This window comes from Oncorhynchus keta, unplaced genomic scaffold, assembly GCF_023373465.1.
Source record: "Oncorhynchus keta strain PuntledgeMale-10-30-2019 unplaced genomic scaffold, Oket_V2 Un_scaffold_29659_pilon_pilon, whole genome shotgun sequence".
Taxonomy (NCBI): domain Eukaryota; kingdom Metazoa; phylum Chordata; class Actinopteri; order Salmoniformes; family Salmonidae; genus Oncorhynchus; species Oncorhynchus keta.
Genome location: NW_026290907.1, coordinates 47,498 through 71,728, shown reverse-complemented (window position 1 = coordinate 71,728; position 24,231 = coordinate 47,498). Strand labels below are relative to the sequence as shown.

The 24,231-nt window shown below is 43.9% G+C and overlaps 1 protein-coding gene across 2 annotated transcripts in view; it reads right to left on the bottom strand.

Annotated features, from left to right (window-relative positions):
- Positions 1-24,231, bottom strand: part of LOC127928541 (alpha-ketoglutarate-dependent dioxygenase FTO-like) — a 124,613-nt gene that overhangs the window by 68,226 nt on the left and 32,156 nt on the right. The window contains exons 5-8 of one of the 2 annotated variants that reach the window (XM_052515582.1): positions 13,789-13,868; positions 13,449-13,592; positions 8,156-8,275; positions 6,105-7,375 (exon numbers count right to left, since the gene is read on the bottom strand). In XM_052515582.1, the coding sequence (XP_052371542.1) occupies positions 7,346-7,375; positions 8,156-8,275; positions 13,449-13,592; positions 13,789-13,868 (374 nt within the window). In that variant the 3' untranslated portion in view covers positions 6,105-7,345. Of the gene's footprint in view, positions 1-6,104; positions 7,376-8,155; positions 8,276-13,448; positions 13,593-13,788; positions 13,869-24,231 lie in introns of those variants that run through there. The other variant, XM_052515581.1, reaches the window with a different exon arrangement.

Sequence of the window (24,231 nt, the reverse complement as noted above, 5' to 3'; positions counted from 1 at the left end):
TTTACAATATGTTTTTTACTAGCAGAAAACAAAACAAGCACCCTTCTGTGTCTGGGGGAAAAGGTGAGACTGAATGTTCCTGTCTGCTGCTACACTGTCTAGAGCCAGAGCCTACAGTGAAACAGTACTTCCTCAGTTTGCTTTTCATTCCCACAAAAGAAAAACAGAACCGCCCCTCTGTGTCTGTGTTAATTGACTCGATCCCACACAGAGACGAGCATCAGATCAGTTGGAGAATAAATAATTACACCTGGATCAAAGTGATGCAATAATTGCATGTCAAGTGTTGGTTAATGTTAATGTCTATTGTCAGCAGAAAGAGTGTGTGCTTTGGTATGAGAGTATGGAGACATCTTTCTTTCATCTCTGTTTCTGCTTAACTCTCTCACTGTCTGTCTTTCTCTATCTCTGTCTCTCTCTCTTTCTAACTCTTTCGCTCTCTCTCTTTCTCTCCTCTCTCTCTCCCTTCAATCTCTTTCTTTCTCACTCTATATATCCTTTCCCCTATCTCTCTCTGGGTTTCTGTGACAGAAGCAGGCAGGGAGAGGCCCTGCAGCTAGCCCGCCCGTCCTCCCGTCCACAGCCACAGTGAATGTGATTAAGCTGAGCAGTGATTAATCTGCTCTGCCCTGTAATTCCTCTCTACCACTTTAATGGATGTTATCGGCCCCCTCTGAAGACTTATCTTGCTGATCAGGGCCCGGTTAGGAGGAAAAACAACCTGCTAAATAAATAAATAACGGAGGAAGGGGATTGGAGGAGCTGCTAAGAGGAGAAGACAGATCAGTCCCGGTAAAGTGCTCATTTGTTTTCTAAGAAAAATAGACAAGTGACTTCAAAGTCTGCCAATACAGTAGAAACACCGTCAACATCACAATCCATCAGACAAACAAAATGAATTACCCAAACTGGTGTCAATAACAAATATCTTTGTTTTTTATGAACGCGCAAAGAAAGAGAGACATATTCTATAGGTAATTATACATGGTTTGGGATGAGAACATAACAAGCAAGAAAATGAGCTTGAGGGTTTGCTGAGCTTTTTCTTCATTATGGAATAAGAAGCAAAACAATAGCACTTGCTTATTTGATGTGTCCATATTAGGAGTTCATCTTAGATGACAAGTAGGGTAATGATGTCTCAGACTGCCCCATGTATTCCATATACAGTAAAGGCCGGTGTTTTGATGTTGTGAACCAAAACACCTCACTTTTCTCCAGAAGATGATGACTTGTATTATGTTTACTGTTAAATTATCAGAGAGAAAAATCACATACACTATTACATCTATGACTAATAATGATAGCAAGATGTGGTCAATCATTGTTAGGTATTGTTTAAAAATGATACAGAGGAAATCCCGAGAGCCTAGGAGAGTGCCTTCAACGTCACGTCAACAGCTGAATTGGATTTAGACCTTGGGAGGCCGTGTGTAGTGGTTGGGTGGCCTGTGACGGAGGCCTTCTGTGCAGTGAAAGGGTTAAAAAAAATCCCTTTCCATTCACTCTCACTCACTCACTCACTCACTCACTCACTCACTCACTCACGCATGCGCACACGCACACGCACACGCACACGCACACGCACACACACAGTGGTTTTACTGTAGATTCTGTCACACAGCCAATCCCCTACTGAGATTCCAGTCAGTACCTATGTCTTCAGGTACAGTGGCTGCAGGTAACATAAACACTGCTGCCTCGCCTCTGCAGCCCCACTCCGCAGCGCACCGTATCTGTGCTGCATGAAATTCTCTAAAGGGGTTTAAGTATTTACCCAGAACACTATCAGGCTCTGCCGAAAATGCAGCTTACCCTGTTGAATAAGTACTTCAAAGAGAATCGCAAATACCTTTTGCCTGCGATTTATGCTCCATTTTCTACCTCTCTCTCTCTTACTTTTCTTCTCATTTTAGATTTCCCCTCAACACAAGCCTGCTCCGTAATGTCAAATGTATTATCAGCCATATATTTCCTTTTTTAAATGAAAAATAACAATAATCTTTGAGTAATTTCTTTTCAGTGTGGAGGGTTGTAAATAGGTTGCAGCAGGTGTGTTAATATAGAGCTGGAGGTAAACAAGGCCGAGCTGGAATGAACACCAGGATTATACACTATTCTGTGATAAGGACAACACACACTACTATCCAGGTAGCCTGGTGCACACACACACACACACACACACACACACACACACACACACACACACACACACACACACACACACACACACACACACACACACACACACACACACACACACACACTACTCCACATTTCATATACTGTTACATACACACACAAAATCACAAACAAGTACAAATAATCACAGACACCCTTATCATTACAAACATACTCAATATCGATAACAGACAGCTACAGTGCATTCTACTAAAACGCTAAACTGAAAAACTGCTGAGATTTACCAGAAGATAATGAATGGTTTTATAATACAAATATATAAGTAATAAAAATGCTCTTTAAACAATTTACTGTTTAGTTCACACTTAATCTGGCTTGCATGTGTGTGGCCTGTATATGAAACTGTTAGAAAATGTTGCCCTAGAATGTCAAGCTAGAGAGTGAAACAGAGTAGTATGATTCTACTGTAGCTTAGCCTCAATAAAATAGAGAGTGAAACAGAGTAGTATGATTCTACTGTAGCTTAGCCTCAATAAACTAGAGAGTGAAACAGAGTAGTATGATTCTACTGTAGCTAAGCCTCAATAAACTAGAGAGTGAAACAGAGTAGTATGATTCTACTGTAGCTTAGCCTCAATAAACTAGAGAGTGAAACAGAGTAGTATGATTCTACTGTAGCTTAGCCTCAATAAACTAGAGAGTGAAACAGAGTAGTATGATTCTACTGTAGCTTAGCCTCAATAAACTAGAGAGTGAAACAGAGTAGTATGATTCTACTGTAGCTTAGCCTCAATAAACTAGAGAGTGAAACAGAGTAGTATGATTCTACTGTAGCTTAGCCTCAATAAACTAGAGAGTGAAACAGAGTAGTATGATTCTACTGTAGCTTAGCCTCAATAAACTAGAGAGTGAAACAGAGTAGTATGATTATACTGTAGCTAAGCCTCAATAAACTAGAGAGTGAAACAGAGTAGTATGATTCTACTGTAGCTTAGCCTCAATAAACTAGAGAGTGAAACAGAGTAGTATGATTCTACTGTAGCTTAAGCCTCAATAAACTAGAGAGTGAAACAGAGTAGTATGATTCTACTGTAGCTAAGCCTCAATTACATTTACATTTAAGTCATTTAGCAGATGCTCTCAATAAACTAGAGAGTGAAACAGAGTAGTATGATTATACTGTAGCTAAGCCTCAATAAACTAGAGAGTGAAACAGAGTAGTATGATTCTACTGTAGCTTAGCCTCAATAAACTAGAGAGTGAAACAGAGTAGTATGATTCTACTGTAGCTAAGCCTCAATAAACTAGAGAGTGAAACAGAGTAGTATGATTCTACTGTAGCTAAGCCTCAATAAACTAGAGAGTGAAACATTTACATTTAAGTCATTTAGCAGATGCTCTTATCAATAAAATAGAGAGTGAAACAGAGTAGTATGATTCTACTGTAGCTTAGCCTCAATAAACTAGAGAGTGAAACAGAGTAGTATGATTCTACTGTAGCTAAGCCTCAATAAACTAGAGAGTGAAACAGAGTAGTATGATTCTACTGTATCTAAGCCTCAAGCCTTTAAATGTCCTGCTCTTTCTTACCTACCGGGCACAGAAAAACAACCACTAGCACAACTCCAAAAAAAAACATTCCCCCAAAATGATTAACGCTGAAACTGCACACTACAGAACCATAACATCTATAATGTTTTACAAACCCATCAAATAAGTGGATAGGGATTAATTGGCCCTGACGACCTTAAAATAATTATATGAACAGTGCAACTCTAAACTCCCAATGAAATTGATACACTTTGATAATTAGATTCTTGGCTCTGACCCGCTGAAGTCAATAAAGGTTATTAAGGCCAATTGCTGTCTAAACGCATTAGAGGCAGAGTAAACTGTCTGTCTATAGGAGGGAGGGAGGCCCTCCTGCACTAGTTCAGCCCAGCACCAATACGATAATCCATTCTGCGTCCTGAGGTTTCTCCTCTCCCTCCGGTGTCTGTCTGCACTCTGCCATACAAAACCAGATTGGATTCGCTTAACCTTTCCAGAGCTTTGATCAAATGAGCTCACACTGCAATAACATTTACATTGACCCCCCTCTCTCTTTATTTCTCTCTGTCGTTCTCTCTCTGAAGCTCCATCCCCTCCTCCCCCTTGCTAGGTCAATAACCTAATCAGCTATCGATGGCGACCTGGCCAGCCTGTGAGTGATTGCTCTGTGCTCCCCCTGAGTCGCTCCCCCTCAGCAGCCCCAGATTGTTACTGAGGACCTACATTAAAGACGGAGGGAGCGAGGGAAAGGAGAAGAGAAATGATGAAACGGTCACAGGCCGCGTCCCTACACATCACGTTCCTCCACGGCTACATGACGGGAGTGTGACCAAACCCAGAGGAAGAGAGAGACTGACAAAATGGTTACAGGGAGACGCTAGAAGACATGGCCCGGGTACCCCTTCCTGTTTTGTAGATCTTGAAGTATACAAATATATTAAAGTGTGTGTATTATATTTATTGTGAAAGTAGATACATTTTCTTGATACACGCTGAAAGATTTTCATCTACAAGGATCGTTCAACTGTCAAATGAGGAAGAGAGAGAGAGAGAGAGAGAGAGAGAGAGAGAGAGAGAATACCGTCTGAAATCTATTTGCATGCCAGCAGCTTTTTAAGTTATGATATGAGCAGCCATAGAAGTCAGGGAAAGTGACAAATTAGGGGAGAAGCTGTAGTGTGCAGGCAGAGCTGGTATATCAATTAAAGTCAAACAGAGTGCATACATTAGCATCATCACACACACACACACACACACACACACACACACACACACACACACACACACACACACACACACACACACACACACACACACACACACACACACACACACACACACACACACACACACACACACACACACACACACACACAGCAAAAAAGGAAATATGATATTTTTTGTTGCTTCTCCCGCACAGCAAAAAGAAGGATATAAAAAATGAAAGATAATAAATGCCACACCAGTATTTAAAATATTTTGCATAAAGCCAGACTGTCTCTCTCCTTTTGTCAGCCAGGTGGAAGCTATTCATTGTTGCTGGTTTAAGTAAATGTCAGGATTGTATGAGATCCATGATAGTAGGTCCTAGGGGGGCTGGGCTGCGGACCGGGCCCATCCAAACCATAACAGGGTTCCACCGCCCCGCGCTCCATTCCTAGTCTGGATCACAGGGGAACAGAGCCTTTATACCCATGTCCTTTAACCACGGGGCGCAGCCTGTACCCCTCGTCTTCTGAAAGAGGTGGAACCCTGGTCCTTCTTCATACCTGTTCTCATATCTGATAAGCACTTCAATTCCTTTATCTATGCATGGAGCACTGGTGCACCCACCCACCCACGCTCCCACACCCACCCTCCCACACCCACCCACCCACCCTCCCACACCCACCCTCCCACACCTGATCTGAATACTCTTTATTTAGCCTCTCTCTACCACTGACTTCCATCTACCTCTTCTTGTTTCTATTAGGAAGCGACTTCAATTCATGAGGTAACAGTTTGGAGATAAAAGGAAGAGAGAGAAAACCTCTGGATGTGTTTTATCAGAATGTCATTCAGATGGCAGGGTGAGTATTTGCATGACAACAGGATGGAGAACAGGGACTGAGCCCTAGGGAGGAAACTAGCATCTATAAACAGACAGCAGCTTCTGAAATATACTGAACACAATGCAAGGCTATGTATGTCGCAGGCACACACACACACACACACACACACACACACACACACACACACACACACACACACACACACACACACACACACACACACACACACACACACACACACACACACACACACACACACACACACACACACACACACACACACACACACACAAATCCAATTTTATACAGTCTTTGTTGTCAATTAAAAACAGCACACACTACTGTGTTTTCCTTTTTTTATGTGTCTAATATGGTTAACATTTTCAAGATTAAGCATACAGCATGAAATTATCCCAAAATATGAATAAATATTCAAATGTCATACATTTAGGACACTGCAGATTTTTTAAATAGTCAAATGTGACCAGAGAAAAACACCAACTGACACACTGATATTCTGATATTTTAAATAGTTTTGCTAAAAAATGATAATAAAAATAGTTTATGTATAAGTATATGAAAATATAAAAAATGTAAGTAAGTTATAAAATCCTTTGACAATTCAAATAGAAGTGTAATAAACAAACATAAGCGATCGAAAAAAGGGAAATAAAAATGAATATATGACTGTTTTCTATAATACTAAGAAAGGCCTATTTAATCAGTATGTGGTACAATATTGCTTATGAAAGCACAAAGAGCCTCCATCAACAATAGTGGCCCATTTGATTTGTTCATTTTCCACAAACACAACGAGCATGGTTTGATTTACTTAATGGGTCAAAGACAAATACCTCGCTGATAAACTACTTCATGTTGTTTCATTTAGAAAACAACACAATGCACCTTCAGTAAAATACTAAATGATAAAGAAGAAAACTAGTAAATAGAGTTTACAGAAGCTAAATGGGAAAGTATAAATTAACAGCATGCCTCTAATATAAAATACAAAATAGAGAACAAACACTGTTCTAAAGGGAATGAGGATTTTTTTTTTAATAAAAAATGATGCTGTAGACTACTCAAGGCAATGTGTAGCACACACACATCTGCATGTCTGACTAGTGCCAGGGAAAATTAAATGGTGAGTGGGGTCTGGTTGACAGTGAGAGTGAGAGTGAGAGTGAGAGAGAGAGAGAGATGGCTGTTTTATCACCTCAGAGATAGAGAGAGATGGCTGGTTTATCATCAGAGAGAAAGAGCGAGAGAGAGAGACACACACAGCTGGTTGGCCATCAGAGAGAGAGAGATGGCTGGTTTATCATGAGAGAGAGAGACACACAGATCAAGTCTTCACATCTCACTCCTGCTCCTCTCTAAGTACAGGTTCAAATCACACACTTCATCTGAGCTCTAGATGAGATTAGACCCGTCTCCTCCTCCTCCTGGCTGTGTGGACGCGAGTGAGCCAGCCAGCCTGCCTTTCTGTCTGACTGACTGCCTGCCTGCCAGCCTGCCTGTCTGACTGACTGCCTTCCTGTGTCTCAGTGCAGAGCAGCACCGTGCTTCTCCAGGCTCCTCTCTTTATCCCCGCTTGAGTATTAGATGTGATTACTGCTCAGCGCTCCACACTGACAAAGACAGACAGAGAGACAGAGAGAGAGAAAGAGAGAGAGAGAGAGAGCACAGCTCTGGTCTTGGCTGTTTCAGTGATACAAGAGTGCCCCCTACTGCTCCACTCTGCAGAGTTACAACACACACTTTGATACAACAGCAGAGCTGAGATTAGACTAACACACACACGCACACGCACACACACACACACACACACACACACACACACACACACACACACACACACACACACACACACACACGGTAAACAGATGTGACTAAGTAGACTTCAATGTGAACAACCCATCCTCTCTCATTTATGAGAATGAAATGACTGAGAAAATGGAAAGATGTGTCAGAACAATTACTAGTCCCTTGTGATTTGGTGAAGAGCTGAGTAAGACCATGTTGAACCAGACATTCTTAAAATCACACCCGGGGTGTGACACAAAGACACTTCACAATCACACCTGCACTCTCTGATTATTATCGGTCTAGTTTGTGCAATGAACTCAAGCACAGGCATATTTGAGGTTACACAGATGTATACAGCCAATCAGCATCAGATCCTGATGGAGGCTGTCCACTGTGAGAATGCTGATCATGTTGGAACAGGAAACTGTGTCACTAATAATCACTGACTGCAGAAGTGTGTGAATGAACTGAAGTGTTACAGTAAAGCTCTTTGTGATTAGACTTTGTACGGCTCTTAAATGGCAATCATAGATAGTCAACCTTACTACTACACACTAGTATGTGTTATTACTGGGTCCCAGTGGGTCTCTGTGCAGTCTTACCATGAGCTCCATCTCTCTCCAGTCATTCTCCAGCTGCTCCATGGGTCTGGCCCACCAGCTGCAGAACCGGGTGTAACGCTGGCCCTGGAACCAGTACTGCCTCAGCCACTCAAACTCCACCTGCACACAACACAACACAACACACTACAGTCAGGTAGAGGAACCATATAGGATTATAGGAATAGTTCAGATCCTAGACAGGCAGTGGTAGATCAGTCAAGCTGTATGAAGTCCAGATGGAAATATTGGAAAGCGCAAACTTGCAAAAACATGGTGGTACAAAAACATGGAAGTATATCCGTCTATCAACGCCAAGGCCTCTACTGTGCTTTAGAGCACGAGTGAGAGACAGGAGATAACAAAAGGTTAAATCTGTCTGTTGGGGATTTCCCCTAGTCAGATATGTACAGAGAATGAAGTGTACTGGAGTCTAGACTTCCTAGAATGTCTGTTTACACAGATGGTCATCCCTATGAGAATAGACAACACACCCCTCGACCCCCATTTCCCAAACCATCCCGACCCTAGACGCCTATACGCCACATTGCTCCACCCTCTCCTCACTCCTCTTTCCTCCTCCTCCTAAACTCCCTCCTACATTTACATTTACATTTAAGTCATTTAGCAGACGCTCTTATCCAGAGCGACTTACAAACTCCTCCTCCACTCCTCCTCCCCTACTCCTCCTCCTCCTCCCCTCCTCCTCTTACTCCCCTTACTCCTCCTCCTCCTCCAGTCCTCCTCCCCTCCTCTTACTCCCCTCCTCCTCCTCCTCCCCTACTCTTACTCCCCTCCACCTCCTCCCCTACTCCCTTCCTTCTCCCCTCCTCTTACTCACCTCCTCCTCCTCTCCTCCCCTCCTCTTACTCCCCCTCCTCCTCCCCTCCTCCTCCCTTCCTCCCCTCCCCTACTACTCCTCCTCCTCTCCCCTCCTCCTCATCCCCCTCCTCCCTACTACTCCTCCTCCTCCCCCTCCTCCTCTAGTCCTCCTCCTCCTACTCCCCTAGTCCTCCTCCTCCTACTCCCCTCCTCCTCTCCTACTACTCCTCCTCCTCCCCATCCCCCTCCTCCCCTACTACTCCTCCTCCTCTAGTCCTCCTCCTCCTACTCCCCTAGTCCTCCTCCTCCTACTCCCTCCTCCTCTCCTACTACTCCTCCTCCTCCCCCTCCTCTTCATCCCCCTCCTCCCCTACTACTCCTCCTCCTCCCCTAGTCCTCCTCCCCTCCTCCTCTCCTCCTCCCCTCCTCCTCCTCCTACTCCCCTCCTACTCCCCTACTCCTCCCCTACTCCCCTCCTACTCCCCTCCTCCTCCTCTCCTCCTCTCCTACTCCCCTCCTCCCCTCCTACTCCCCCTCCTCCTCCTCCCCTCCTCCTCCTCCTCCCCTCCTCCTCCTCCCCCTCCTCCTCCTCCCCTACTCCCCTCCTCCTCCCCTCTTCCTCCTCCTCCCCTCCTCCCCTCCTCCCTCGATCCACAGGGGAATGACAGAGCGGCTCACCTGTCCTCCACTGGGAGTGTTTATGTTTTCAGCTCTTTTGAAGTGCTTATTTAATCCTCACAAGGACACGTCACGTAGCCAGGTGTATGGATGTGTGTGTGTATGTGTGTTTGTCTGAGAAAGTGTGTGTGTCAGAGATTGCCCCAAATGCCGGTGATGCAAATGCAAGGTGCTCTGAGTTGCCCTCCCCGAAAACATCCTACAAAGCACTGTTCCAGTATCATCCTCCCAACAATATATACACCATTTCAGTTGACATAGACAACTGTAGAACACAAGGTGAGGAGTACAAAAGAGTTGCACATCAAATGTGAAAGTGACTACAAGACCTACTGTTCATCTCCAACTACTAGTCTGTGTATTGTTCTCGTAGGGGGCATTAGTATGTATGGTACAGGGTTACATTAGCTCTATAACACATAAGCACAATACAGAGGAAGAAGATGACAAGAATACAAAGACATTTTCACTTCACCCTTTGTTCAGTGGCTGGCCTTCTAGGCTATGCAGTGGCACAGGATACAGAGAAACTGTCCGCCATTTTGGATCCAAAGGGGGCTGATCACAGCGGTTTGACATGCAGGGGCTGGGTCACGTACGGGGGGGTACATGGGCCATAGCACGGTTCAGCACCTTCACAACCACTCCATACAACAGACCCTTCAAACAAATGTCAGGCTTTATGGCTCTTCAACCCTCCACTCCCCCTCCTTGAACAGTACAGCTCACACACACAACAAAGCAAGAGAGAGGGGACAAACATAGACTGTCCTTTCTCTACCTCCACCCACCGCTCCCCTTCTCTCTCTGATTGTCCGTCTGTCCTTTACTGAGGGAACACAGCCTGTGGCTCCGCTTTGAGCCGACATGGACTCCTAGCCCCCGCGGAGCATGGCGATGGCAGCCTCAAAGCCAGGCGACTGCAGCATCTGTGGGACGCCTGGCATTTGGAGCCTGAGCCGCCCGGCTGTGAGTAACTGAGAGGGGAACACTGACTAAATGCCACCTGCCCAGGTAGAGATGGAAAGAGAGAGATGGAGAGAGAGATGGAGAGAGTCATCGCCAACGTTAGGCTAGATTTTCTCCTCTGCCTAGCCAGCTCTGGGTTCTGGGAGCAGGGAGACTGAGAGGGGCCCCTCCCCTGTGGTGTCTCCTGTCATCTCTCCAGGTGACGGACGTGCTAACTGCACATTAGCACTCCGCTCAGCCTCCCACTCACCATGGCGACCCAGGAGTCAAAGCCAAGTAGTCCCTTTCAGTATTTAATGAAGCAGGGTTTTTCCACACCTCTCGGTGGTCCCCCAGCAGACTTGACCAATCAATTTCCGTCTGTTCCATGCCGTGCGGCCCCCGAGGTAGGAGCTGATGAGAGACGGATCGATATCAACCTGCCTCTTTCTGTTTACTTTCCTGGAACTGCCCCCACATCACATCAACCAGGAGCACTGAGCCCTGTTGCCTGTCTCCAGAGGTCCACACTTCACACTCATCACACCTTGGCTACCGTGGATACACACTTACAGACATGGACACACACACACACACACACACACACACCTCGAGGAGATACAAACTGTACTCACAGACACACTCACACAACCTGTCCTTGCTCACCTATAGGCCTACAGACAATAATATGCTTTAAATTACACATTTCAATTACATTCTTTGTCAACTGAAAATAGGATAAGAAAAGACTGTTCCCTACAGGTCAGTGACAAACTCTCTGACTCCACAAGGAAGAGTGGTGTGGCCTTTTAGCTACTTGACAAACACCGTTACTCACTAGGGAGAGAGGCCTGGAAAACATACTGTACAGGACAGAGGAAGGTCAGAGGAACTACCTGGCTGATTACACTTTACCTTCCCCCGTCTCCAGCAGAACCAGGCATGTGGGACTTACTTAGTGTGTCACACCCTACAATATTTACTGAGCAGGGACAGGCTTCATTAGGGGGTCCCAGAGGGCACACTGTCACACATATACCTGGGAAGTGACACGATGGCTTTAAATGAGACAAGACGTTTGTGTCTGGGATTAGCATTTCAAAGCCAAACACACACACACAGACAGGGCCGTGTGGCGATGGGATGTGACGCGATGCTAGCCCCCTGTTCGTGCCACCGTTCCAACACACAGACAGGAAGATTAGAGTAGAGAGGCCAGGCTAGAATCAACTAGAAAACAGTCTCTCTCTCTGCTATGCCAGGTGCTGTTCTCCTGTCCTCTACCCATCAACCCCTGCTTCCACTCCCTCCTCTGGCTACTAACATTCTCCCCCTCTCCCTGAACACACGTTCCTCAGATGGCTGACGTTCAGCTTCATCCCCATCACAACCATAAACACCCCCCTTCCCCCCACTATCCCTACCCAAACAACTGTCAAACCCCCTCTAGGCATACACGACACACAGTACTTCAGCATCAGCCAGGCAGCGAGGCAGCCGGCCGGCCGGTCGATCTCCTGTTTATCACTTTTTAAAGAAATGCCCATAAGGTGTTGGTCAGGTCAGCCTGTCTGACGAGCCTCTGCTTGTTCTCTCTACGGTCGTCCATGTCAAACACGACCCATGCAATATGCGCCCGCTAACCGCCAAAACTAGCCGTCATAGTAAATAACTCTGCCAACAACACATCATTTCAGTGGGTGTTCTGCCCTCATGGGCAACTCAGAACAAATGGCCCAATCCATCATCGTGGCCCTGGGGACGCCAGGTAGAGTAGAGCAGGGCCAGGCCCCCGAGAGAGAGCTCCATCCCCTCCTCTCCCAGCCTTTTATAAATAGCCTCCTGTTTTCCTAAATAAACGGTGTGCGCCCCCCAGCCAGGCCTACACTGGGTAATCCTGTGGTGCTGCGCTGTGAGCAGGTGTTCTCGCTCTCTCTCTGCGATGGAGACCAGGTGTTGGCTAGGCCTCTCCCTCTATCTCTTTCTATACCCCTCTCTATACCTCTCTCTCTGTCTGTCTCTTTCTCTCTCGCTCTCTCATATTGTCTGAATAATTAATACTGGCTACAACCTTTAAACAACCTCACGCCAGGCTCATCTGTCATGGCGTCCCGTGTGGTTCCTGACTCGGCCCGCTGCTGTGGTTACCTGGGAGTAGTGAGGATAACACATACAGAGGGGGAGAGGTGAAGTGCTATTTTAACCATTAGCCCCTGGCAGTCAGGGGCAGGCTGGGCTGCAGAAGGCTGTATTGAGCAAGCTGCCACTGTAAAGCGTGAACAGCCACAATAGGGTCTCAGGGCCCCGGAGCCAGATTCACTGATTGTTCTGTGTGAAAGGGGCCATGATCTCGATCCTTAGACAAACAAGAGCAACCTGGACTTATGAAATATTTCTCCCATAACATAAATACCCACGGTAGCTATGAATGATGTCAACTTAAATGTTGACAACCTCTTTATTTTCCTATGGAAGGACCTTAACCCTGGTTATGTGACCGAAAGTAGAAAGGGAACGATTATACACAACTACCCTTTCCTTGAATGAGGGTTCCAAAAGGGTTCTTTGGCTGTGTCCATAGGATAGGCCTTTTTGGTTCCAGGTAGAACTCTTTTGGGTTCCATGTAGAACCCTCTGAGTAAACAGAACTCAAAATGGTTCTACCTGGAACCAAAAGGTATCTACCTGGAACTAAAAAGGGTTCTTCAAAGGAATCTCCTATGGGGACAGCCGAAAACCCCTTTTAGGTTCTAGATAGCACATTTTTTTCTAAGAGTGTAGGTAGGACACAAAGTTAGGCCTATCGTAGAACCCCAAAAGTTAGTCACACACAGTCACACACACCCACCTCGTTGTGTATCTCCTCGTAGCCTTGCAGGGTAGCTGGCAGCAGAGACAGCAGGCAGTGGGTCCCTGTTTCTGGGTCTGTGCTCAGGTTAGACAGGGCCTCTCGGCAGCGGGACTGGATGTATTCCAGGGTCCCGGTGGAACACTGTGAGGACAGACAGTCAAAAAAGGTTGGGAAATAATGCATGTATTCTGGGAGCATGAGGGCCTCTTGGAATTCTAGAAGGTAGAATCTGTTAAAGAAAGGTAATGGAATATACGGTATCCTATAAAATAAATCAATCATTATTAGAATCAGTCCAGGGTCTCCAAGCCCCCAGTGTACCCCAGGCCCCTCTCACCTCCGCCACTCTGTGTGTAGAGCTGAAGCGGGCTGAGTCTCCAGCCAGAACACAGTGCTGATGGGTCCTGTTCAGGTCATCTGGGGACAGAGGAGGACACACCACGGTCACCACACAACCAACACCAGTCAACTATCCCAAATATTAAGAGGCAATGATGTTCACAACAATTTCCTATGAATATAGGCCTACACAAATGCCAAATGTTTTCATTGTGTTTTAACCTTTGTTAGGACACGAGACACCACACCACACTTGTCCACTAGTGGAATGAAGATCGACAGTATAATTGAAATGTCTGTTTAATAACTTTAGTCTCATTGTTATGATGTGCCTGAGTTATCACCTAGTCAGACCCTTTCTCCCCACTCAAACAGATGGCTCGTTTCAAACATTTCTTGCTAACCTAACAATTCTATCGCTAAACCTATCAAACGTCAACGCCTTCTATTATATAAGAACACAGATGCCAGAGTCTGGTTATCATCAGTCTACCTGAAAAATCTGCCGATGTGCCTTTGAGCAAGGCACATAACCCTAATTGCTCCTGTAAGTCGCTCACCTCCACTGGTGATACACTGGATTCTTAGGCAAGTGTGTGATGGCCTAGTTCCAGCTTTAGCCACAAGTTGCAACGCCTCACATTAACTGGTTTATCCCGTTTCGGGGGTGTTTTTAGTTTTTATCAAAAATGCTCATATTTATGCTAACGATCTATTTATTTTTTACAAACATGTTAAGTGTTGGCCATTAGATTGTTAACAATGCAATAGTACAGCCTCTCAAGTGCACCACTGTTCACTGAAAAGTGACCTGTTTCAAGGTGTCAGTGGTTCAGGACAGGTTAGGGCATGGGGTGTATTCATTAGGGAACACCATTATGTAGCTGGAAACGACGTTGAATAATAATAAACTACATTTATCAATTTGACTCCATTACTATGTGAATAAATGCAACAGGCCCTGTGCATCTTTGGAGGATCTAGCAAGATGGTGAACAATTGCATCACCAACTCAGTATGACTATAATGATCAAGTCTATCTTGCAGCGTTATGCAGTTATTGAGAGGCTAGATACAAATAGCTAATCGTGGCGACCAATGTTCTAGCATTCATTTATTGATGCACCATAAAAACACATTTGCTGCTCCACACCAACTAAACAGACTGCCAGGTCCTCTATCTACCAATCTCTGTCCAGCAGCAGGATCAGTGAAATGTGAGCATTATTCTACTTCATTGAACAAACACAGTCAGATCTCATTCCTCATGATGGAGGTCTCATATCAACAAACACTGTCTGTCAGATCTCATTCATTCACTGTCATGATTCCCCTCATGATGGGAGGTCTCATATCAACAAACACTGTCAGATCTCATTCTCATTCCAAACACTCATGATGGAGGTCTCATATCAACAAACACTGTCAGATCTCATTCCTCATGATGGAGGTCTCATATCAACAAACACTGTCAGATCTCATTCATTCCTCATGATGGAGGTCTCATATCAACAAACACTGTCAGATCTCATTCCTCATGATGGAGGTCTCATTCCTCATTCATTCCTCATGATGGAGGTCTCTCATTCCTCATGATGGAGGTCTCATATCAACAAACACTGTCAGATCTCATTCATTCCCTCATGATGGAGGTCTCATATCAACAAACACTGTCAGATCTCATTCCCTCATGATGGAGGTCTCATATCAACAAACACTGTCAGATCTCATTCCCTCATGATGGAGGTCTCATATCAACAAACACTGTCAGATCTCATTCCCCTCATGATGGAGGTCTCATATCAACAAACACTGTCAGATCTCATTCATTCCCTCATGATGGAGGTCTCATATCAACAAACACTGTCAGATCTCATTCCTCATGATGGAGGTCTCATATCAACAAACACTATCCCTCATGATGGAGGTCTCAAAACAAACACTGTCAGATCTCATTCCTCATGATGGAGGTCTCATATCAACAAACACTGTCAGATCTCATTCCCTCATGATGGAGGTCTCATATCAACAAACACTGTCATCTCATTCCCTCATGATGGAGGTCTCATATCAACAAACACTGTCAGATCTCATTTATTCCTCATGATGGAGGTCTCATATCAACAAACACTGTCAGATCTCATTCCTCATGATGGAGGTCTCATATCAACAAACACTGTCAGATCTCATTCATTCCCAACAAACATGATGGAGGTCTCATATCAACAAACACTGTCAGATCTCATTCCTCATGATGGAGGTCTCATATCAACAAACACTGTCAGATCTCATTCCTCATGATGGAGGTCCATATCAACAAACACTCATGATGATGGAGGTCTCATATCAACAAACACTGTCAGATCTCATTCCTCATGATGGAGGTCTCATCATGATGGAGGTCTCATATCAACAAACACTGTCAGATCTCATTCCTCATGATGGAGGTCTCATATCAACAAACACTGTCAGATCTCATTCATTCCCTCATGATGGAGGTCTCATATCAACAAACACTGTCAGATCTCATTCCTCATGATGGAGGTCTCATATCAACAAACACTGTCAGATCTCATTCCTCATGATGGAGGTCTCATATCAACAAACACTGTCAGATCTCATTCATTCCTCATGATGGAGGTCTCATATCAACAAACACTGTCAGATCTCATTCCTCATGATGGAGGTCTCATATCAACAAACACTGTCAGATCTCATTCCTCATGATGGAGGTCTCATATCAACAAACACTGTCAGATCTCATTCATTCCCTCATGATGGAGGTCTCATATCAACAAACACTGTCAGATCTCATTCCTCATGATGGAGGTCTCATATCAACAAACACTGTCAGATCTCATTCCCTCATGATGGAGGTCTCATATCAACAAACACTGTCAGATCTCATTCCCTCATGATGGAGGTCTCATATCAACAAACACTGTCAGATCTCATTCCTCATGATGGGGGTCTCATATCAACAAACACTGTCAGATCATTCCTCATGATGGAGGTCTCATCAACAAACACTCCCTCATGATGGAGGTCTCATATCAACAAACACTGTCAGATCTCATTCCTCATGATGGAGGTCTCATATCAACAAACACTGTCAGATCTCATTCCTCATGATGGAGGTCTCATATCAACAAACACTGTCAGATCTCATTCATTCCCTCATGATGGAGGTCTCATATCAACAAACACTGTCAGATCTCATTCCTCATGATGGAGGTCTCATATCAACAAACACTGTCAGATCTCATTCCTCATGATGGAGGTCTCATATCAACAAACACTGTCAGATCTCATTCCTCATGATGGAGGTCTCATATCAACAAACACTGTCAGATCTCATTCCCTCATGATGGAGGTCTCATATCAACAAACACTGTCAGATCTCATTCCTCATGATGGAGGTCTCATATCAACAAACACTGTCAGATCTCATTCCCTCATGATGGAGGTCTCATATCAACAAACACTGTCAGATCTCATTCCTCATGATGGAGGTCTCATAACAAACAAACACTGTCATGATCTCATTCAACAAACACTGTCAGATCTCATTCCTCATGATGGAGGTCTCATATCAACAAACACTGTCAGATCTCATATCAACAAACACTCCTCATGATGGAGGTCTCATATCAACAAACACTGATCAGATCTCATTTGTCATCTCATTCCTCATGATGGAGGTCTCATATCAACAAACACTGTCAGATCATTCATTCCCTCATGATGGAGGTCTCATATCAACAAACACTGTCATGATCTCATTCCTCATGATGGAGGTCTCATATCAACAAACACTGTCAATCTCATTCCTCATGATGGAGGTCTCATATCAACAAACACTGTCAGATCTCATTCCTCATGATGGAGGTCTCATATCAACAAACACTGTCAGATCTCATTCCCTCATGATGGAGGTCTCATATCAACAAACACTGATCAGATGGAGGTCTCATATCAACAAACACTGTCAGATCTCATTCCTCATGATGGAGGTCTCATATCAACAAACACTGTCATCTCATTCCTCATGATGGAGGTCTCATATCAACAAACACTGTCTCTCATTCCTCATGATGGAGGTCTCATATCAAAAACACTGTCAGATCTCATTCATGATGGAGGTCCCTCATGATGGAGGTCTCATATCAACAAACACTGTCAGATCTCATTCATTCCCATCATGATGGAGGTCTCATATCAACAAACACTGTCAGATCTCATTCCTCATGATGGAGGTCTCATATCAACAAACACTGTCAGATCTCATTCCTCATGATGGAGGTCTCATATCAACAAACACTGTCAGATGGAGGTCTCATTCAACAAACACTGTCCTCATGATGGAGGTCTCATATCAACAAACACTGTCAGATCTCATTCAATCCCTCATGATGGAGTTCTCATATCAACAAACACTGTCAGATCTCATTCCTCATGATGGAGGTCTCATATTAACAAACACTGTCAGATCTCATTCCCTCATGATGGAGGTCTCATATCAACAAACACAGTCAGATCTCATTCAATCCCTCATGATGGAGGTCTCATATCAACAAACACTGTCAGGTCTCATATCAACAAACACTGTCAGATCTCATTCATTCCCTCATGATGGAGGTCTCATATCAACAAACACTGTCAGATCTCATTCCTCATGATGGAGGTCTCATATCAACAAACACTGTCAGATCTCATTCCTCATGATGGAGGTCTCATATCAACAAACACTGTCAGATCTCATTCCTCATGATGGAGGTCTCATATCAACAAACACTGTCAGATCTCATTCATTCCCTCATGATGGAGGTCTCATATCAACAAACACTGTCAGATCTCATTCATTCCATCCCTCATGATGGAGGTCTCATATCAACAAACACTGTCAGATCTCATTCCCTCATGATGGAGGTCTCATATCAACAAACACTGTCAGATCTCATTCCCTCATGATGGAGGTCTCATATCAACAAACACTGTCAGATCTCATTCCTCATGATGGAGGTCTCATATCAACAAACACTGTCAGATCTCATTCCCTCATGATGGAGGTCTCATATCAACAAACACTGTCTGATCTCATTCCTCATGATGGAGGTCTCATATCAACAAACACTGTCAGATGATGGAGGTCTCATATCATTCCTCATGATGGAGGTCTCATATCAACAAACACTGTCAGATCTCATTCCTCATGATGGAGGTCTCATATCAACAAACACTGTCAGATCTCATTCCTCATGATGGAGGTCTCATATCAACAAACACTGATCAGATGGAGGTCTCATTCACTGTCTGATCTCATTCCTCATGATGGAGGTCTCATATCAACAAACACTGTCAGATCTCATTCCTCATGATGGAGGTCTCATATCAACAAACACTGTCAGATCTCATTCCTCATGATGGAGGTCTCATATCAACAAACACTGTCAGATCTCATTCCTCATGATGGAGGTCTCATATCAACAAACACTGTCAGATCTCATTCTCATGATGGAGGTCTCATATCAACAAACACTGTCAGATCTCATTCCTCATGATGGAGGTCTCATATCAACAAACACTATGGAGGTCTCATATCAACAAACACTGTCCTCATTCCTCATGATGGAGGTCTCATATCAACAAACATCTGTCATGGATCTCATTCAACAAACACTGTCAGATCTCATTCCTCATGATGGAGGTCTCATATCAACAAACACTGTCAGATCTCATTCAAATGGAGGTCAACAAATGATGATGGAGGTCTCATATCAACAAACACTGTCAGATCTCATTCCTCATGATGGAGGTCTCATATCAACAAACACTGTCAGATCTCATTCCCTCATGATGGAGGTCTCATATCATGATGGAGGTCTCATATCAACAAACACTGTCAGATCTCATTCCTCATGATGGAGGTCTCATATCAACAAACACTGTCAGATCTCATTCCTCATGATGGAGGTCTCATATCAACAAACACTGTCAGATCTCATTCCTCATGATGGAGGTCTCATATCAACAAACACTGTCAGATCTCATTCATTCCTCATGATGGAGGTCTCATATCAACAAACACTGTCAGATCTCATTCCTCATGATGGAGGTCTCATATCAACAAACACTGTCAGATCTCATTCCCCATCATGATGGAGGTCTCATATCAACAAACACTGTCAGATCTCATTATCAACAAACACTGTCATCTCATTCCTCATGATGGAGGTCTCATATCAACAAACACTGTCAGATCTCATTCCTCATGATGGAGGTCTCATATCAACAAACACTGTCAGAACATTCTCATGATGGAGATCACATCAACAAACACTCCTCATTCCTCATGATGGAGGTCTCATATCAACAAACACTGTCAGATCTCATTGGAGGTCTCATTCCAAACACTGTCATGATGGAGGTCTCATATCAACAAACACTGTCAGATCTCATTCATTCCCTCATGATGGAGGTCTCATATCAACAAACACTGTCAGATCTCATTCCTTCCCTCATGATGGAGGTCTCATATCAACAAACACTGTCAGATCTCATTCCCTCATGATGGAGGTCTCATATCAACAAACACTGTCAGATCTCATTCATTCCCTCATGATGGAGGTCTCATATCAACAAACACTGTCAGATCTCATTCCCTCATGATGGAGGTCTCATATCAACAAACACTGTCAGATCTCATTCCTCATGATGGAGGTCTCATATCAACAAACACTGTCAGATCTCATTCCCTCATGATGGAGGTCTCATATCAACAAACACTGTCAGATCTCATTCCTCATGATGGAGGTCTCATATCAACAAACACTGTCAGATCTCATTCCTCATGATGGAGGTCTCATATCAACAAACACTGTCAGATCTCATTCCTCATGATGGAGGTCTCATATTAACAAACACTGTCAGATCTCATTCATTCCCTCATGATGGAGGTCTCATATCAACAAACACTAGATGGAGGTCTCAGGTCTCTCATATCAACAAACACTGTCTGATCTCATTCCTCATGATGGAGGTCTCCCAAAACACTGTCAGATCCCACTGATGGAGGTCATCAACAAACACTTCCTCTGTTGGAGGTCATATCAACAAACACTTTATCTTTCCTCATGATGGAGGTCCTCATGATGGAGGTCTCATATCAACAAACACTGTCAGATTCCTCATGATGGAGGTCTCATCATCTCATTCCCTCATGATGGAGGTCTCATATCAACAAACACTGTCAGATCTCATTCCTCATGATGGAGGTCTCATATCAACAAACACTGTCAGATGGAGGTCTCATTCATTCATTCCTCATGATGGAGGTCTCATATCAACAAACACTGTCAGATGGAGGTCTCATTTAAACACTGTCCCTCATGATGGAGGTCTCATATCAACAAACACTGTCATCTCATTCCTCATGATGGAGGTCTCATATCAACAAACACTGTCAGATCTCATTTATTCCTCATGATGGAGGTCTCATATCAACAAACACTGTCAGATCTCATTCATTCCTCATGATGGAGGTCTCATATCAACAAACACTGTCAGATCTCATTCCCTCATGATGGAGGTCTCATATCAACAAACACTGTCAGATCTCATTCATTCCCTCATGATGGAGGTCTCATATCAACAAACACTGTCAGATGGAGGTCTCATTCAACAAACACTTCCTCATGATGGAGGTCTCATATCAACAAACACTGTCAGATCTCATTCCCTCATGATGGAGGTCTCATATCAACAAACACTGTCAGATCTCATTCCTCATGATGGAGGTCTCATATCAACAAACACTGATCAGATGGAGGTCTCATTCATTCCTCATCATGATGGAGGTCTCATATCAACAAACACTGTCAGATCTCATTCATTCCCTCATGATGGAGGTCTCATATCAACAAACACTGTCAGATCTCATTCCTCATGATGGAGGTCCCAACAAACACTGTCTGATCATGATGGAGTTCTCATATCAACAAACACTGTCAGATCTCATTCCTCATGATGGAGGTCTCATATCAACAAATACTGTCAGATCTCATTCCTCATGATGTAGGTCTCATATCAACAAACACTGTCAGATCTCATTCCCTCATGATGGAGGTCTCATATCAACAAACACTGTCAGATCTCATTCCTCGTGATGGAGGTCTCATATCAACAAACACTGTCAGATCTCATTCCTCATGATGTAGGTCTCATATTAACAAACACTGTCAGATCTCATTCATTCCCTCATGATGGAGGTCTCATATCAACAAACACTGTCAGATCTCATTGGAGGTCATTCCCTCATGATGGAGGTCTCATATCAACAAACACTGTCAGATGGATCTCATTGGAGGTCTCTCATGATGGAGGTCTCATATCAACAAACACTGTCAGATCTCATTCCTCATGATGGAGGTCTCATATCAACAAACACTGTCAGATCTCATTCCTCATGATGGAGGTCTCATATCAACAAACACTGTCAGATCTCATTCCTCATGATGGAGGTCTCATATCAACAAACACTGTCAGATCTCATCTCATTCCTCATGATGGAGGTCTCATATCAACAAACACTGTCAGATCTCATTCCTCATGATGGAGGTCTCATATCAACAAACACTGTCAGATCTCATTCCTCATGATGGAGGTCTCATATCAACAAACACTGTCAGATCTCATTCCCTCATGATGGAGGTCTCATATCAACAAACACTTCAGATGGAGGTCTCATATCAACAAACACTTATCTCCCTCATGATGGAGGTCTCATATCAACAAACACTGTCAGATCTCATTCCTTCCCTCATGATGGAGGTCTCATATCAACAAACACTGTCAGATCTCATTCATTGGAGGTCCATATCAACAAACACTCATGATGGAGGTCTCATATCAACAAACACTGTCAGATCTCATTCCTCATGATGGAGGTCTCATATCAACAAACACTGTCAGATCTCATTCCTCATGATGGAGGTCTCATATCAACAAACACTGTCAGATCTCATTCCCTCATGATGGAGGTCTCATATCAACAAACACTGTCAGATCTCATTCAACAAACACTGTCAGATCCTCATGATGGAGGTCTCATATCAAAAACACTGTCTGATCTCATGATGGAGGTCTCATATCAACAAACACTGTCAGATCTCATTCCTCATGATGGAGGTCTCATATCAACAAACACTGTCAGATCTCATTCCTCATGATGGAGGTCTCATATCAACAAACACTGTCAGATCTCATTCCTCATGATGGAGGTCTCATATCAACAAACACTGTCATCTCATTCCTCATGATCTCATATCAACAAACACTGTCAGATCTCATTCCTCATGATGGAGGTCTCATATCAACAAACACTGTCAGATCTCATTTATGGAGGTCCATATCTCATGATGGAGGTCATATGGAGGTCTCACAAACACTGTCAGATCTCATTCATTCCCCTCATGATGGAGGTCTCATATCAACAAACACTGTCAATTCCTCATGATGGAGGTCTCATATCAGTCAGATCTCATTCCTCATGATGGAGGTCTCATATCAACAAACACTGATGATGGAGGTCTCATATCAACAAACACTGTCAGATCTCATTCCTCATGATGGAGGTCTCATATCAACAAACACTGTCAGATCTCATTCCCCTCATGATGGAGGTCTCATATCAACAAACACTGTCATCTCATTCCTCATGATGGAGGTCTCATATCAACAAACACTTCAGATCTCATTCCTTATGATGGAGGTCTCATGATGGAGGTCTCATATCAACAAACACTGTCAGATCTCATTCCCTCATGATGGAGGTCTCATATCAACAAACACTGTCAGATCTCATTCCTCCCTCATGATGGAGGTCTCATATCAACAAACACTGTCAGATCTCATTCCTCATGATGTAGGTCTCATATCAACAAACACTGTCAGATCTCATTCCCTCATGATGGAGGTCTCATATCAACAAACACTGTCAGATCTCATTCCTCGTGATGGAGGTCTCATATCAACAAACACTGTCAGATCTCATTCCTCATGATGGAGGTCTCATATCAACAAACACTGTCAGATCTCATTCCTCATGATGTAGGTCTCATATTAACAAACACTGTCAGATCTCATTCATTCCCTCATGATGGAGGTCTCATATCAACAAACACTGTCAGATCTCATTCCTCATGATGGAGGTCTCATATCATGATGGATGGAGGTCTCATATCAACAAACACTGTCAGATCTCATGGAGGTCTCATATCAACAAACACTCATGATGGAGGTCTCATCAACAAACACTGTCAGATCTCATTCCCTCATGATGGAGGTCTCATATCAACAAACACTGTCTATCATGATGGAGGTCTCATATCAACAAACACTGTCTGATCTCATTCCTCATGATGGAGGTCTCATATCAACAAAC